General features: G+C 41.6%; 1 protein-coding gene and 1 pseudogene across 4 annotated transcripts in view; one reads left to right on the forward strand and one right to left on the reverse strand.

Annotated features, from left to right (window-relative positions):
- LOC110497419 lies at positions 1-8,958 on the reverse strand (annotated as a pseudogene).
- stra6l (STRA6-like) overlaps positions 7,462-19,105 on the forward strand; it is a 23,971-nt gene continuing 12,327 nt past the window's right edge. The window contains exons 1-6 of one of the 4 annotated variants that reach the window (XM_021573513.2): positions 7,462-7,663; positions 10,888-11,002; positions 13,008-13,108; positions 15,685-15,815; positions 16,592-16,712; positions 18,018-18,063. In XM_021573513.2, coding sequence (XP_021429188.1) covers positions 7,659-7,663; positions 10,888-11,002; positions 13,008-13,108; positions 15,685-15,815; positions 16,592-16,712; positions 18,018-18,063 — 519 coding nt within the window. In that variant the 5' untranslated portion in view covers positions 7,462-7,658. Of the gene's footprint in view, positions 7,664-10,568; positions 10,723-10,887; positions 11,003-13,007; positions 13,109-15,684; positions 15,816-16,591; positions 16,713-18,017; positions 18,064-19,105 lie in introns of those variants that run through there. The other 3 variants (XM_021573516.2, XM_021573512.2, XM_021573515.2) reach the window with 3 other exon arrangements.

A 19,105-nucleotide genomic window follows, 5' to 3' on the forward strand; every position in this document is an offset into this window, starting at 1 on the left:
CATACAAAAAACCCTAGACAATACAAAAACTAAACAAACCACCCTCGTCACACCCTGACCTAACCAAAATAATAAAGAAAACAAAGATAACTAAGGTCAGGGCGTGACAATGACGCTGCTCCTTACTCAACGATGAGACACCACCAAAGAACTGATTATCGGGTAAACTATGGATGAGAGGAAGACAATCAAAAAATCGATATGCTCAATCAGAAAAAACAGATATGCTAGATATGCGAGGAGCTGTGATAGCCACGCGTTGGACATGACGGGCTCTCCCTTGGTGGTCCACTGCAGCTCCGTGAGTGGATCACTCAGAATAGTGGGTTGGATTCCCGGTGCCAACAAAATGCATGCATGCATGTCACTTTGGATAAGAGTGTTTGCTAAATGTCAAATATATATTATGGCATATTATATTATTACTGTTCTGTCGTGCTGTGGCCTCCGATGCTAGGAATTGAAGAAGTGTTAGGGATCTATTCAATCCGTAGCGCTAAAGTTCTGCGTTGTAGCCAGAGTTACATTTAAAAGCAATGTTCCTGTGTTAGTGGAGACTGCATTCCCGGGGAAACCCTGCATATGTCGGTTCCATCGGGAAATACCTTCACATTTAAATGGCGTAATCTCTAACGCTTCAGCGATACAGATTGCATCGAGCCCTTAGAGTCCTTTCCCCCCCTGGGTAATACAGTAGGTATGAGGAAACATTAACAACCACTGAGTCAGCATTTAATCATTTAAAGTGATAGTTCACTCAAAAATAAAGGTTATCTTTCGAGGTCGACATCGTACTGTGGCACTGCAATAGGACATCACACGTACTTGTCCATGGAGACAGACAGGTGTCTGGGCTGGCTGAAGCATTTGTAGGGGTTGCGGTCATCCATGGGGATGATGTCCACGCCACTGAACACAAAGCAGTCGTAGTCATACTCTTTCAGGGCCTCAGCATAGCCAATGTTCACCAGCTTGGCCCTGTTGAACATGTTCTCTCCATCCTAATAAAGGTAAAAGGCATCCTCAAGATGAAAATTAAACATCTTACTGTAAACCAATCAAATGTAGATTTAACATGTCACAAAGTGCTATACAGAAACCCAGCCTAAAACCTCAAACAGCAAGCAATGCAGATGTAGAAGCATGGTGGCTAGGAAAAACTCACTAAAGAAGCAGGAACCTAGAGAGGAACTAGGCTCTACATCATTTAAGGGACATATTTCTGGAAACACATTAGGCCTAATTCTGGTCTTAATAGCATGCTGAATGGATAATCTTCATTGTATTATCTATTTAGTGCAGGACTAGGCTTAATCTGTTTCCCGGAAACAGGTCCTAAGTGTTTCATTCAAGTGTTTAAATGTAAGTGTTAAATTTAAGTTTTACATTTCCAAATGTGTGTTGTACTGTACCTCATTGATAACATAGATGCCATAGTTCAGCTGTTGGCGCTGTAAGACAGGATGGAGGTAGTGGAGTCAGAACTTAAGGTGCTCTTCACGATGGCGGAAGGGGATGTTGAGAGCAACCTTCTGGAGGGCGATGCAGTCATGTGGTTTGTAGCGACCACCTCCCTACAGACCTGGCGTAGAGAACTCCACCCTGAAAGGCCCCACTGACGTTAAATGAACTTAATCTTTTCATGTGGCGACTTGATGCCCTTAGAAGTGGTATCAGTACTATTGGTATTGATAGGGAATTGTATTTATTGTTTTTCATGTTACCATGTACCAAGAAGTGGAGAGGGATCTGGGCATTTCTTGAATTCCTCGGTCACAAAGGGGGTTTTGTGGGTTTTGGTCTCTGTAGTTTCTGAAAAATCAAATATTAAATTGGTTCAGGTGCTGGTGTAACAGTATAGCTTCCGTCCCTCTCCTCGCCCCTACCTTGGCTCAAACCAGGGACCCTCTGCACACATCGACGACTGACACCCACGAAGCAGCGTTACCCATCGAGCCACAAAAGCCGCGGCCCTTGCGGAGCAAGGGGAACAACTACTTCAAGGTCTCAATCGGTGACGTCACCGATTGAAACGCTATTAGCGCGCACCACCGCTAACTAGCTAGCCGTTTCACATCGGTTACACTGGACAAAAGAAAATGTGAGTAAAGTAATGACTTGCTATAGTATTATTTAGACCCCTGGGATAGTATTATTTAGACCCCTGGGATTTCTTCAAATGTTATTGTGTTACAAAGTGGGATTCAAATGGATTTAATTGACATTTGTTGTCAAATGTACACAAAATACTCTATAATGTCAAAGACTTTAAAAATATTTTTTAAGATAACAAAAAAAATGCATAACTAAAATATAGTTGATGCATCAGTATTCAGCCCCTTTGTTTAGCCAAGCCTAAATTAGTTCAGGAGTAAAATTTGTCTTAACAAATCACATAGTAAGTTACATGGACTCACAATTTCTGTTGGTGTCCATTTTGAAAGTGCTGAATGAATAGGCCTACCTCGTCACAGCTTGTTTGCTTGCACTTGCTTATACTTGGAGCTAAGTGTTAATGATATAAGAGCACACATTATGAATTTGCTGAACATGAATGTAATAATGTTTGTGTATGGTTCATGATTGTTGGAGAATGTAGTTCTTATCTACACAAATCCACAAGGAGTCAGTAGAAACGTTATTTATTTAAGCAAGTCAGCCATATTAGGTGTAGCAGTGGTAAGGATTCACTCCATGTTGCTGAAAGGAAAGCTCTGCTGTTGGGACAGCTTTATGTAGACCCTAACAGTTCATGGGCACTCTTTGTCTCCGTTATAGTGCAATTAATGTATAGTTTAGTGTTGTGTTGTGTAGTGGCTTTACTAGCATGCGTAAAAATAAAATGGCTGAGTTTGCCCCACCAACTGGTCAGACTCAGAAGGCGAGCACACCATCCACCGCTTCCAAGCATATTACTCGCCAATGTACAATCTCTAGATACAAGGTGGACAAAATTAGGGCGCGAGTTGCCTTCCAGAGAGACATCAGAGATTGTAACATTCTCTCTTTCAAGGAAACATGGCTCACTCGGGATACGTTGTCAGAGTCGATACAGCCACCTGGTTTCTTCACACATCGCGCTGACAGAAACAAACATCTCTCTGTAAGAAGAAGGGCGGGGGTGTATGCCTTATGATTAACGACTAATGGTGTAATCACAACAACATACAGGAACTCAAGTCCTTTTGTTCACCTGACCTTGAATTCCTTAATATCAAATGCCGACCGCATTATCTTCCAATGAAATTCTCTTCAATTATAGTCACAGCCGTGTATATCCCCCCAAGCAGATACCTCATCGGCCTTGAAAGAACTTCACTGGACTCTATGTAAACTGGAAACCATACATCCCGAGGCTGCATTTGTTGTAGCTGGGGATTTTTACAAAGCTAACCTAAGATCAATACATATCAGCATATCGAATGCGCGACACGAGCTGGCAGAATTCTGGATCATTGCTACTCTAACTTCTACGAGGCATACAAAGCCCTCCCACACCCTGCCTACGGCAAATCTGACCATGAATCCCTTTTGATGCTCCCAGCCGAAAGACAGAAACAAAAACAGGAAACGCCCTTGCTCAGGTCAATACACTGCTGGTCTGACCAACCACGTTTTAAGATTGCTTCGATCACGTGGACTGGGATATGTTCTGGATAGCCTCAGACAACAACATTGATGTATACGCCGACTCGGTGAGCGAGTTTATTAGCAAGTGCATCGGAGATGTCGTACCCTCTGTGACTATTAAAACCTTCCCTAACCAGAAACCGTGGATTAATGGCAGCATTCGCGCAAAACTGAAAGCGCGAACCACCGCTTTTAATCATGGCAAGGCGACTGGAAACATGACCGACTACAAACAGTGCAGCTATTCCCTTCGCAAGGCAATCAAACAAGCAAAGTGTCAGTATAGAGACAAAGTAGAGTCGCAATTCAATGGCTAAAACACAAGACGTATGTGGCAGGGTCTACAGTCAATCACGGATAACAGGACAATACAATGCCTGCTACCAAAGCCTGTGGGCTCTCCTTCTCCGTGGCCAATGTGAGTAAAACATTTAAACGTGTTAACCTGGACTTTCTGACGGGCCGCCCCAGGTGGTGAAGGTAGGAAACAACATCTCCCCCACCACTGATCCTCAACATTGGGGCCCCACAACGGTGCGTTTTCAGCCCGCTCCTGTACTCCCTGTTCACTCATGACTGCATGGCCATGCATGCCTCCAACTCAATCATCAAGTTTGCAGACGACACTACAGTGGTAGGCCTCCTTACCAACAATGACGAGACGGCCTAAAGGGAGGAGGTGAGGGCCCTCGGAGTGTGGTGTCAGGAAACCTCTCACTCAACATCAACAAAACAAAGGAGATGATCATGGACTACAGGAAATAGCAGAGGGAGCACCCCCCCATCCACATTGACAGGACAGTAGTGGAGAAGGTGGAAAGTTCCTCAGCATACACATCACGGACAAACTGAAATGGTCCACCCACACAGACAGCATGATGAAGAAGGCCCAACAGTGCCTCTTCAACCTCAGGAGGCTGAAGAAATTTGGCTTGTCATCTAAAACACTTTTACAGATGCACAATTGAGAGCATCCTGTCGGGCTGTACCACCGCTTGGTATGGTAATTGCACCGCCCTCAACCGCAAGGCTCTCCAGAGGATAGTCTGCGCAATGCGTCACCAGGGGCAAACTACCTGCCCTCCAGGATACCTACTGCACCCGATGTCACAGGAAGGCCAAAAAGATCACCAAGGAGAACAACCACCTGAGCCACTGCCTTTTCACCCCGCTATCATCCGAAGGCGAGGTCAGTACAGGTGCATCGAAACTGGGACAGAGAGACTGAAAAACAGCTTCTATCTCAAGGCCATCAGACTGTTAAACAGCCATCACGAACATAGAGAGGCTGCTGCCAACATACAGACTCAAATCTCTGGCCACTTAAATGAAAAGGTATCACTAGTCACTTTAAATAATGCCACTTTAGTAATGTTACATATCCTAAATTACTCATCTCATATGTACAGTGGGGCAAAAAGTATTTAGTCAGCCACCAATTGTGCAAGTTATCCCACTTAAAAAGATGAGAGAGGCCTGTAATTTTCATCATAGGTACACTTCAACTATGACAGACAAAATGAGAAAAAAAATCCAGAAAATCACATTGTAGGATTTTTTATGAATTTATTTGCAAATTATGGTGGAAAATAAGTATTAAGTATAAGTATATTACAGGCAACTCTCATCTTTTAAGTGGGAGATTATGCACAATTGGTGGCTGACTAAATACTTTTTTGCCCCACTGTATATACTGCATTCTATACCATCTACTGCATCTTGCCTATGCCGCACACCATTGCTCATCCATATATTTAAATGTACATATTCTATTCATCCCTTTACATTTGTGTGTATTTGTGTGTATAAGATGGTTGTTGTGAATTTGTTAGATTACTTGTTAGATATTACTGCATAATCGGAAACAAGAAGCACAAGCACTTCGCTACACTCGCATTAACATCTGCTAACCATGTGTATGTGACCAATAAAATTCGATTTTGATTTGAAGATTTACATGCTAAAATCGCCACCACGACATTTGTACATTTTGAAGTGAAAAAGTGTTGATTCTTTGAAGTGAAGTGTTTGAACTTCTTTTAATAGTTAAACTAGACTTCAAAATAAACGCGCGTCTCATGAACTAATGGTGATTAATCACATCAGAATCCTGCAATAAAGAGGGGAAGGGTTTCTGTCCGTAATGTGTCTGTGTTTCTGTTGTATTCTCAAATGAACATTTCCTTGTTGTCAGGCTGTAAGATCTCCGATCTCTTTTATTTGATTGTCACTGTCTCAGTATATCAGCTATTTGAATCCATTTAGCAGCTTGATATACGGCTTGCATCACCAATGCAGCCACAGGCCTACAGTATGATTGCATTACTGGCCTGATGGTCATCTGAAGCAAAGAGTAGCTACAGTGCATTCGGAAAGTATTCAGACCCGTTGACTTCTTCCACATTTTGTTACGTTACAGCCTCTTTCTAAAATTGATTAAATTGTCCCCCCCCCCTCATCAATCTACACACAATACCCCATAATGACAAAGCAAAAACAGGTTTTTAGAAATCTTTGCAAATGTAAAAAAAAATTAAACAACGGAAATAACACATTTACATCAGTATTCAGACCCTTTACTCAGTACTTTGTTGAAGCAACTTTGGCAGCGATTACAGCCTCGAGTCTTCTTGGGCACAGCTATTTTCAGGTCTCTCCAGAGATGTTTCAAAAGGGTTCAAATCCGGGCTTTGGCTGGGCCACTCAAGGACATTCAGAGACTTTCCCCGTGGCCACTCCTGCATTGTCTTGGCTGTTTGATGAGGGTCGTTGTCCTGTTGGAAGGTGAACTTTCGCCACACTCTGAGGTCCTGAGCACTCTGGAGTAGGTTTTCATCAAGGATCTCTCTGTCCATTGCTCCATTCATCTTTCCCTCGATCCTGACTAGTCTCCCAGTCCCTGTCACTGAAATACATACCCACAGCAGGATGCTGCCACCACCAAAGTTCGCTGTAGGGATGGTGCCAGGTTTCCTCCAGACGTGGCACTTGGCATTCAGCCCAAAGAGTTCAATCTTGGTTTCATCAGACCAGAGAATCTTGTTTCTCAAGGTCTGAGAGTCCTTTAGGTGCCTTTTGTCAAACTCCAAGCGGGCTGTCATGTGTCTTTTACTGAGGAGTGGCTTCCGTCTGGCCACTCTACCATAAAGGCCTGATTGGTGGAGTGCTGCAGAGATGGTTGTCCTTCTGGAAGGTTTTCCCATCCCCACATAGGAACTCTGGAGCTCTGTCAGGGTAACCATCGGGATCTTGGTCACCTTCCTGACCAAGGTCCTTCTCCCCCGATTTCTCAGTTTGCCCAGGCGGGGAGCTCTAGGAAGAGTCTTGGTGGTTCCAAACTTCTTCCATTTAAGAATGATAAAGGCCACTATGTTCTTGCTTCAATGCTGCAGACATTTTTTGGTACCCTTCACCAGATGTGGCTCGATACAATCCTGTCTCAGAGCTCTATGGACAATACCTTCAACCTCATGGCTTGGTTTTTTTCTCTGACATGCACTGTCAACTGTGGGACCTTATGTGGACTCCAAACAAGTTGTAGAAACATGTCAAGAATGATCAATGGAAACAGGATGCACCTGAGCTCAATTTTGACTCTCATAGTCTGAATACTTATGTAAATAAGGTATTTCAGTTTGTTTTTTTATACATTTGTAAAAATGTAAAAAAAAAAAAAAAAACAGTTTTCGCTTTGTCATTAGGGGGTATGTAACTGACAATTTACCTGTAAGTCTATGTCGTTGTTTTTTGTTTGAATTGTTTACGTGTTCGCTATGCGGGGGAGACAAACGGAACTACGTGGCTAATAACTGTTGTAACGGGGATCATTATCGTAGCAACACACCTTTGGAGTGAAGGCAATACCTCGCTGTGTTAGCAAAATTTCCATGTCTTCGGGTGTAGTTCGTAAAGGTTGAAGTGTGTATGTTAGGATGGAAACGTTAGAATAATTAAGGATGAACCGTGAATTCATGCCAGGAATAATAAGTGTGAAGTTTTGATTTCCTCCCTTCTGTAATAAGCAGCCAATGAGGTATTTTTCCTTTGTTCATGTGTTTTAATCTGATACTGTTATTGCTCCGGCTAAACTTTTTTTGTATGTAAGCACTTCAGAGTTATGTTACCAAGCTAATAAGTCACTCGTAAGACCAGAAGGTTGTAAGACTGTGCTTAACTGTATTTTCATTTACTTTATAGTTCTCACGGAAGGTGATAATTCTGACTAAAACTACAGAATAAAGCCGCCAGTTAAAATCACGGAACCGTTGTGCTCGTGGTTACTGGAGGGGGCTACAGGGTATTTATTGTATGTAGATTGATGAGGAAAAATGTTTATTTCATACATTTTAGGTATAAGGCTGTAACGTGAATTTTTTTTATTTCATACATTTTAGGTATAAGGCTGTAACGTAACAAAATGTGGAAAAATGAAAGTATGAATTACTTTCCGTATGTGCTGTACATTTTGTTCCTGCGCTCTCAAGGGACGCCACATGATACACACAACCGCTTCTACGGGCATATGGGGAGGGTTCTTAAAATGTAGCATCCAATCAAAATCATGTCAGCGGACCATTCAAACCGTTTTTACGATACAAAATTCTCCAGACCCCCAAGGGAGGCGTGACAACAACGTGATTTTGGAGGTATGGTAACGTGAAATGAACACATGGGTAACCTGAGAATCATGATGTTACATCATTCATACTTGTTAGTCATACCAAATTCACTATATATGTATTTAATGTACTTCTACTATGTGAGTCAAGAAATAAAACGCTATATGAAAGCTATGATCAAGCTATGATCAAATTATTTAATCAACAATAGCCTTTTAGCTTACTATGCCATACATGTGCCATGAAATGACATCATTAAGAAAATCTTTAGCTTATTTTCAAATGTCTTCACCTGATTTTGAAAAACATAATCATAGTGTCAGAATATCCATATATTTGCATATATTTAGAAGTTATACAGCACATTACTTACTATTTTCTTTCATTATTTGTTCCTTTTCCGAAGTGACTGCAAGCGGATAACTCTATAATAGACTCCTGATTTTATTAATCCACCTTCAGTTTGGTTATCCTTCAAACTGGACAGCAAAGCATTCCTACTCGATTCAGTAACATTTGAGTACCAGAAATATACTGAGAAATATAAGAGACCTAAAAGCAAAAGCCTGCAGAATAGTTTTTTCACCATCTCACCGGTGTGTGCCGTGAATCACAAGCTACAACACAAAAGTTTACTGGTAACAAGCTTCCCCACAACACTCATTGGTACGCTCGACCTGCCCGGCCAGTTTTTCTGCCAACATTTGACATCAGACTACAAAACAACAATTTACCAACTTTATGTCTTTTGTGAGGCACTTTAACGTCACATAAAAACCAACCTGTTGACAAGCCTCTGAACAAACCTGACAGTATTGGTATCTTGCCTTCTTAGTTTCTACCGGCACCAGCCACCACTGGGCTATGGCTGAGAGAAACTATTATTTTCCTGTATTTGATTTATTGTGGATATTGATTGATATGGAATAAACATGATTGTATGTGCCGGAAGACACAGACAGATGCATTCCCTTTACGGGAAGGGAACAGGTGTTAACCAGATATGCTTAAGTAACATATTTAATTAAGTTATTGTCACGTGTTAAGTCTATAATTATCTGTTGTAACTACAGTGCCTTTAGAAAGTATTCACACCCCTTGAATTCTTCCAAAATAATTGTGTTACAGAATTTTAAATGGATTAAATTGAGATTTTGTGTCACTAGCCTACTAACAACACCCCATAATGTCAAAGTGAAATTATGTTATTAGATATTTTTACAAATTAATTAAAAATGAAAAGCTGAAATGCCTTGAGTCAATAAGTATTTAAACCATTTGATAATGGCAAGCCTAAATAAGTTCAGGAGTAAAACTGTGCTTAACAAGTCACATGCTACATTGCGTGGACTTACTCTCTGTGTAACAATAGTGTTTAACATGATTTTTAAATTACTTTGTCATGCCTGTTCCTGCTCCTCCTCTGGCGCCAGGCTACCCTTCATTACGCACACCTGCCACCATCATTACGCGCATCAGTACTCATTGGACTCACCTGGACTCCATTACCTTGTTGATTTCCCCTCCTATATATGTCTGTTCCTCGGTTAGATTATTGTGTCAGTATTATTGTCGTTTTGTTTTCTCCTGTCCAGACACTGTCCGTATTCTGTTTCTCTCCGTTTTTCATTAAATGTTCACTCCCTGTACTTGGTTCTCATACATGATTCCATGTGTTATTTCATAGTTTTGATGTCTTCACTATTATTCTACAATGTAGAAAATAGTAAAATTAAAGAAAACCCCTTCAATGAGGTGGTGTGTCCAAACTTTTGACGAGTACTGTATATTTATTAAAAGCAGACATTGATTATCTCTTTGAACATGGTGAAGTTATTAATTACCCTTTGGATGGTGTATCAATACACCCAGTCACTACAAAGATACAAGCGTCCTTCCTAACTCAGTTGCCTGAGAGGGAAACCGCTCAGTGGTTTCACCTTGACTCCTATGGTGACTTTAAAATAGTTACAAAGTTTAATGGCTGTGATAGGTGAAAAATTAGGATGGATCAACAACATTGGATTTACTCCACAATACTAACCTAAATGACAGAGTGTATCGAAAGCACTCAAACGCCAAAGCACTGCTTCCTCAAAATAAAACCTTTTGTTTCTTACTGTTCCTCAAAGCACCGTTGAAAAATAGCCCATACAGTAATACATTTTACAGTGAAGACGAGTGACGAGCTTGGTAATGATAAACTCACAGGAAAATAACTATCCTTTGGAGAGAGAGAACCTGAATGGAATCGATGCCATGGTTATCTGTTACTGGGCTCTCTGTTGACCATGCTATCGCACGGTAACATATCAGTGAAGTTTGGGGTCAAAGGTAGGTCACATGACCGCAACTAGGAAACGGGGCTTAGAGCTATCAGTAGACAGTACTTTCTGTTGTCACTTTTAAGAACGGTCTTTTATGTTACTCCCTTGCTCGTTGAAAGTAGTTTCAACATGATAAGAGGCGACATGTGAGTGCAATTCAAATTTTTGTCTAACTACTGTATCAGTTAGAAGGGGATGCTTGATAACTGTAAATACGCACATCTTACTAATTTGTTCATGGCGGAGATGTATTATTCAGTCTGAAAGTCCACTTCCATTTTTCTAATTGTTTATTTATCTTTGTCTTGAAGGGGCTCTCCAAACCAGACCTGTGACAGTGGTGTATCCATGGACCTCTTCTTACACTATTCTCTCGTTCCGTCGGTAAGGGGTCTCTGTGTCCCCGTACAGTACATTAACATCCAGGTAACACTTTACTTGACACCTAGCGTCATAACACGTTATGATACAGTCATAACCATGTCATAACCGCTGCCATTACCTGTCATAATATGATCATAACACTGTTATAATATGATCATTACACTGTCATAATATGATCATAACACTGTCATGACCCATATGTTTACACCTGTTGGGACATATATTGCGTTATTTTATGGCTGATTGTGACACCTACATATGAGTGTCAAAACCCACATTTATTCAAATGTATTTTTTCCCTGCCAAGAAGTTTCCATTTGAAAATGTGTTTCTTAAATCCTTTGTTGTTGTAATGAATTCTTTAAAGTTGGGTTTTTACACTTTATGACACTGTCAAGAAGCATTATGACCAGTATGATCGGAATGATGTAAGCCAGATAGACCTATCACGTACATGCCCTTATGTCAGTCATCAGTCCAAAAAATGAGTGTCTTGTCCTGCTCCTGAAATCGTCTCCTGCATTCCCATCCCAGTCAACAGAGCATTGGGGGTAGGTGCATGTCTGACATCAATGTGTTCACAATTACAATGATAATTCGGTATGGTCAATTTCAGAAAATGTTGTATTACATATAAATACCTTTGACAAGTAGGCTATGGTGTAATGGAATGTTTTACGTTGTGTGGTAAGTTTTGTTGGTTTTGACAATCTTTTGTAGGTGTCATAACCAGCCATAAAATAACGCTATCAATGTCACATCAGGTGTCACTACATATATGTGTTATGACCATATTATGACAGGTTACAAGTTATGTCAGCTGTTATGACATTATTACATGGTTATGACCGTATCATAACGTGTTATGACACTAGGTGTCAAGTAAAGTGTTACCAACGTCCACTGATGCCAGTAACACTACATTCTTAGAAAAAAGGGTTTGGCTGTCCCCATAGGAGAACCCTGTTTGGTTCCAGGGAGAACCTTTTTTTGGTTCCACGTAGAACCCTTTTGGGTTCCATGTAGAACCCTCGGTGGTCCTACATGGAACCCTAAAGGGGTCATCCTGGAATCAAAAAGAGTTATTCAAAGGATTCTCCTATGGGGACAGCTGAATAATCCTTTTTAGGTTCTAGATAGCTCCTTTAGGTTCTAGATAGTGTAGTACATCAACATAAGATATATTCTGTTCAACTGTGTTTTTTTTTACTACAGATATGCTTATGTAATAAGACAATGCTATTTTTCTGACAAATTATCATGTATTCAACAGTGCCTTTGGAAAGTATTCACACCCCTTGAATTTTTTACAAATTAAAGTGTTCAATCCCTTTGTTATGGCAAGCCTAAACAAGTTTAGGAGTAAAAATGTGCTTAACAAGTCACATAATAAGTTGCATGGATTCGCTTTGTGTGCAATAATACTGTTTAACATGATTTTTGAATGGGCTACAGAGATGAGGAAGTCAAACATACAATTATCTGTAAGATCCCTCAGTCGAGCAGTGAATATCAAACACAGATAATTTTTTTCCAATGCCTCACAAAGAAGGGCACCTATTGGTAGAAAAAATGCAGACATTGAGCACCCTTTGAGCACGGTGAAGTTATTAATTACACTTTGGATGGTGTATCAATAAACCCAGTCACTACAAAGATACAGATGTCCTTCTTAACTCAGTTGCCTGAAAGAAGGAAACCGCTCAGGGATTTCACCATGAGGCCAATGGTGACTTTAAAATAGTTAACAGAGGTTAATGGCTGTGATGGGAGAAAACGGAGGATGGATAAACAGCATTGTAGTTAGTCCACGATACTAACCTAAATGACAGAGTGAGAAGAAGGAAGCCTGTACAGAACAAAAGCCCACAAAGGAAATATAAATTATATTTAAATAATAAATTCCTTGGTTTCCCAGAAATCCTGCTTATTCCCTTCTGATTCCAGGAATCCTCCAACCAGGATTTCGGGAAAACCAGGGAATTTATTGAAAGTTTCTGGAATTTTGCAACCCTAGTCTTTGCTCTCTTTTGTGTATTCTACATAGTTCGTCATCGTGGTTGTGCTGTCGGCCCTGCAGAGGAGATCCAGACACCTGCCCATTGATGAGAAGCTCCCCTTTCTCAACAACCGCTTTGGCATTGTTGTGTGAGTCACACCGTAACCCCTGACCCTTTACCGGTCAACCCATGCTGACCCTTAAAGATAGAGACAGACACACACCGGTTTCTCATCTCAAATCACATCCTATTCCCAATATACAAATGTAGGATCTTAATTTGAGCCAGTTTGCTACAGCAGACAAATAATCCTGCAGCAACAGGACATGTGAATTATTATGCTTTTGTCGGGGTTGATCCATTTTTCATCAGGGCAAATTAAGTCGGACATTTTAAAGTGGAAATTAACAACTTAAGAAGCCTTTTTAAACTTTGAATACTCTACAAGTTTGCATTTCCTGCTGTCCAGGAAAATTGTCAGCAACAAAAGGGAGATCAAATTAGGATCCTACATCTGTAATTCTTTCTATATAGTGCATTTAACTAGGCAAGCCAGTTAAGAACAAATTCTTATTTATAATGACGGTTTACCAAAAAGGCAAAAGGCCTCCGGCGGGGATGGGGGCTGCGATTAAAAATACAAATAAATGAAATACAAATATAGGACGAAACACACATCACGACAAGAGAGACAACATAGCACTCATAAAGCGAGACCTAAGACGACAACATAGCATGGCAGCAACACATGACAGCACAGCATGGTAGCAACACAACATGGCAGCAGCACAACATTGTAGCAGCGCAAAACAGGATACAAACATTGTTGGGCACAGACAACAGCGCAAAGGGCAAGAAGGTAGAGACAACAATACATCACGCAAAGCAGCCACAACTGTCAGTAAGAGTGTCCATGATTGAGTCTTTGAATGAAGAGATTGAGATAAAACTGTCCAGTTTGAGTGTTTGCTGCAGCTCGTTCCATCGCTAGCTGCAGCGAACTGAAAAGACGAGCGACCCAGGGATGTGTGTGCTTTGGGGACCTTTAACAGAATGTGACTGGCAGAACGGGTGTTGTATGTGGAGGATGAGACCTGCAGTAGATATCTCAGATAGGGGGGAGTGAGGCCTAAGATGATTTTATAAATAAGCAGCAACCAGTGGGTCTTGTGACAGGTAGACAGAGATGACCAGTTTACAGAAGAGTATAGTGTAGAGTAGAGTGCAGTGATGTGTCCTATAAGGAGCTTTGGTGGCTAATCTGATGGCCGAACGGTAAAGAACATCTAGCCGCTCGAGAGCACCCTTTCCTGCCGGTCTATCAATTATGTCTCCGTAGTCTAGCATGGGTAGGATGGTCATCTGAATCAGGGTTAGTTGTGCAGCTGGGGTGAAAGAGGAGCGATTACGATAAAGGAAACCAAGTCTATATTTAACTTTAGCCTGCAGCTTTGATATGTGCTGAGAGAAGGACAGTGTACCATCTAGCCATACTTGTATGAGGTAACTACCTCAAGCTCTAAATCCCCAGAAGTAGTAATCACACCTGTGGGGAGGGGCATTCTTCTTACTAAACCACATTACTTTTGTTTTTGGAGATGTTCAGAACAAGGTGAAGGGCAGAGAAAGCTTGTTGGACACTTAAGAAAGCTTTCCAGATATCAACAGTAATACAATCAAGGCACGGCAGAGGACAGGGAGAGCTCTAAGGTGTTGATTTAGGACATTTGAATGTGCATTAGATGGCAACAGGATCATATTATACAGCAATTTCATCAGGTAACGTGAAACAAAGCAGGCGAGAGGTGGTTAGAATAGGATGGGAGTCCAAAAGTCTGTGTAACCAATAGAGTCAGAGTCCGAATGTGGGAACAAACATAGTCTATCCCACGGTAGGGTAAACAAGAAAGTTTATAGTCAACATAGCATGCAGGAGTCATGAGGCAAATAGCAAAAGAGCAAAATGCACAAGAAAAAAAAATAAGCGACTTGGGGCTAGCCATTGTAAGTTCAGAGTCACTCGCCCCAACAGTGCCTGTGTGTTGGAGGCGAACGAAAGCTCGGTAGAGAAGGGGGGGGGACCTGTACCAGACAGGGGGAGACAAGCCAGGGCAGACGGTGAACAGATCGCCAGGTGGAGTCCAAGCAGCAGTGCAGCAGGCAGCGGGAGTAGGTGTCACACCCACTTGGGAGAAGCTTTATTTCTGGAGGCAGATTTCTTGTAGAAAATGCCAGTGGATGGTCTCTGAATAGCAGCAGGGTGCTTCAAGGCCTCTAGATTTGGGAGGGGTAGCCTGTGAGTCTCCTGCCGTGTGTTGGCCTCAGAGGCTTCGACACCTTTCACTTCACGCCTCAGTGCTAAATGACGTTGTATCTGGTCTGTCCAAAGTTAGGTTGTAGGTTTGGAGTTTTGATCTGGAGTAAAGGTCATGCCACGGAGGGTAGCGTCCTGCACATATCCCTGCCCAAAAATCCAAGTTTCTCTAACTCCCAAACTATGTTATTGTAAAAAACATGTTAAAAATGTTGAGAGGTCACATGCAAAAATGCACCCTAGATGGGGTAAGGTATGTGCTCTGATCAAAAGTACTACACCACATGGGGAGTATGATGTGTGGCTCTGGTCCTAAATACTGCACTACATGAGGGATAGGGTGTGATAGAATATTTGAACACTCTTCATAGATACAAACATACTCCTCTTTACTACCCCCTCCCTCTCAGGCCTCTGGACCTCATGGAGAACCTCAGTAACAGATGGTCCTATGGGTTTGCCTTCGGAGCTGTATCCTCCAGTGTCTTGCTTCTTTTCTCAGAGCATTACATGACATTCAACGTTCCACCCTGGGCCAAAGGTAATTCAAAATGTTTCTGAGTGAATGGAATACTGAACAGGGGTGTGTCAGAATGTCGTTTAGCGAGTGGAACGCCAGTGTAGCAGGAGTGTCAGGCAACATTAGAGCCTCAGAGGGCTCTCAGTACCTGCTGGGTTTCTCATCTCCCTAGTATCAAATCAAATGTATTTAATAAAGCCATTTTTTACATCAGCAGATGTCACAAAGTGCTTATACAGAAACCCAGCCTAAAACCCCAAACAGCAAGCAACGCAGATGTATGAGCACGGTTGTCACGTCGGTATGAAGGATCGGGAGACAGGCGCAAGAATGCGTAATAGGGTTTTTTATTGACCCAAACTACAGCGTGCCATGTAAATGCACGGGGATGAAGACCAAACAACGTATACAAAACACAGGGTTGAAACCCAAACAAAAAAGCGAGGAGTACCTTGATTAAATACACAAGCGCACAATGATACTACACGGGTCGAGACCCGTAATCATCTGCACAATGCAAGCGGCACGAAAGCCAAAACAACACAGCACAGGTACTCACACGACCAAAAGACATTGGAACAAGGATCCGTGACAACGGTGGCTGGGAGAAACTCCTTAGAAAGGCAGGAACCTAGGAAGAGTACTTGATTGATTCATGAATGCCACTGTTTGCCTTATTGTGCACTGTAGCATTGATAATGGTTAGGGCTGGGAGTTTTTCCTGACCACATAGCCCTAGTGACAATAATATGTGCACTGCTCTCAAAACAAGCTAAACTTTGTCTTTGTCTTTGCAGCTTTTGTGTACCTTGTGGGTGCTCTCGAGGTGGGCCTGGCCTATTTCCCTTTCTTTGCGTGTCTGTCAACCCCTTGCCGAGAGTTTGGGGCTGTTCTGGGAATCCTCTACTCTTTGACATGGTGAGTGCACGTTTGATGTGATGTCATGATGTAGGGTCAGGAGTTTTTACCAACCCTGAGACCTGACCGGTTGAAGTCAGGTTCCAGAGTTTTTTCTGGTCAGGCAGGGCACATGGTCAGGACGAATATCTCCTGGCTCTATAGGGACTTACAGTGCTGTGAAAAGTATTTGCCCCCTTTCTGGTTTTCTATATTCTTGCATATTTTTTATGCTGCATGTTATTAGATATTCAACCAAAACCACATTTTAGATAAAGGGAACTACCACCACCATGCTTGACCATTGGTATAAGGTTCTTACTGTGGAATGCAGTGTGTGGTTTTTTGCCAGACATAATGGTACCCATCTCATCCAAAGAGTTGACTGAAGTTTACCAAAAAGCGCCTGTAAGCACCTGGATGATCATCAAGATTCTTGGAAGAATGTTCTATGGACTAATATATAACAAAAGTATAACTTGTTGGACGACATGGGTCCCATTATTCCTGGCGAAAACCAAATACTGCATTCCACAGTTACAACCTTATACCAACGGTCAAGCATGGTGGTGGTAGTGTGATGGTTTGGGGATACTTTGCTGCCTCAGGACCTGGATGACTTGCCTTAATAGAAGGAACCATGAATTCTGCTTTGTATCAGTGAATTCTACAGGAGAATGTCAGGCCATCTGTCTGTGAGCTGAAGCTGAAGCGCAGCTGGGTCATTCAGCAAAACACACAATCAAGTCCACATGAAAATGGTAAAAAAGCAAGAAATTTGAAGTTTTGGAAGGGCCTATTCAAAGTCCAGAAAGTCTAAGTTAATTGAGATGTTGTGGGCAGGACTTGAAACGAGCAGTTTATGCTTGAAAACCCACACGTCGCTGAAAAAAGCAGTTCTAGGGGAAAAAAGCAGTTTTGAAGTCTGCCAAAATTCCTCCACAGCAATGTGAGACTGATCAACAACTACAGGAAGCATTTGGTTGCAGTCATTGCAGCTAAAGGTGGCACAACCAGTTATTGAGTGTAAGGGGGCAATTACTTTATCACACAGTGGAATTGGATATTGCATAACTTTGTTATTTATAGAAATAAAATGAGTATTTATTTTTTTGTTATTTGGTTCCCTTTTATCTAATGTTAGGTTTTGGTTGAAAAATTATGCAATAAGAGGGAAAATCCGAAAGGGGGGAAATACTTTTTCACGGCACTGTACCTGTAGACAGCTTGATTTAATCATTACAGGAACTGCCCAGCTATTTTACTGAACAGGAGTTGTGTTGATCTAAGGACTCCCTATAACAGCCTGGTTGGTTTTATTTGCAGGATAATCATCACGCTGTGGGATACAGTGATGTGTCCCACTGGTAAGGTAGGTGAGTACTCAACAAGCCAACACATAGTCGCTTACCCTCGCCATTCAGAATACTTTAAACAATGTGGTATAACAGGCTGGTATAGCAAGGTGGTTTAGCAACATATACTGCCTGCAAGCAAGAGTACTGTAGTCAGTGGTGATTTTAGCATGTAAATCTTTGTGGGGCAAAAAAAATAAAAAGTGGGATGCATGCCAGCAAAGCCACTACACAACACTAAACAATACATTAATTGCACTATAACGGTGACAAAAAGGGCCTACAAAGGGCCTACATAAAGCTGTCCAAACGGCAGTCCCAACATCTTACCACTGCTACACCTGGCTATCAGCGGAGCCTTGTCTGGCAGTGAGACAGTTCATTCAGCCTCCTTTACTGCCTTTCAAAAAAACATTGCTGATATGAATGACTTACTTAAACAAATGTGGTTTATAATGACAATTGAAATGTACAAGCTATGGCATAAGGGCACGACAAGCGGATAAAAGGCCATCCGTAATTTCGATTAAGACATTAATGAGCGAACTAGGACGGACGTAGTCGTTTTAACTATTTGTTTAGCACTTTCAAATGTATGGCGACAGAATTCAGAACATGGGCCGTTCTTACAGTGTTCTCCCTGTACACCAAGTCAGAACCGTAGGATAAATAAAGTGGGCATATAAGCAGACAATGAAAGCTCTTACAATATTCAATGATTACATTTCTCTTAAACAGGTTATAGGCTACAGTAGAACAGTCAGAACAGTAGACAAAATTAAGAGGGGTAAATGAACCACATTTTTAGGGTGAGGCACATGGCCTACACCTTACTACACAACATACACTTAGTATTACTTTCTTAGCTACAGTATACATACTGTATCTCCCTGGCATATTACATAATTTATGAAGCAGCATACAATAAATTTTTAGACTCACATTGTTGCACTCGGCTCACTTGAACAGGAAGGTGGCACGGCGGTCCTCCAAGTTAACAGTTGTTTTGAGTGCGGCACAAATCATGCTTCATTGACAGCATGGCCAATGTTGAATGTT

Source organism: Oncorhynchus mykiss, chromosome 19 (assembly GCF_013265735.2).
Source record: "Oncorhynchus mykiss isolate Arlee chromosome 19, USDA_OmykA_1.1, whole genome shotgun sequence".
In the NCBI taxonomy this organism is placed as follows: Eukaryota; Metazoa; Chordata; class Actinopteri; order Salmoniformes; family Salmonidae; genus Oncorhynchus; species Oncorhynchus mykiss.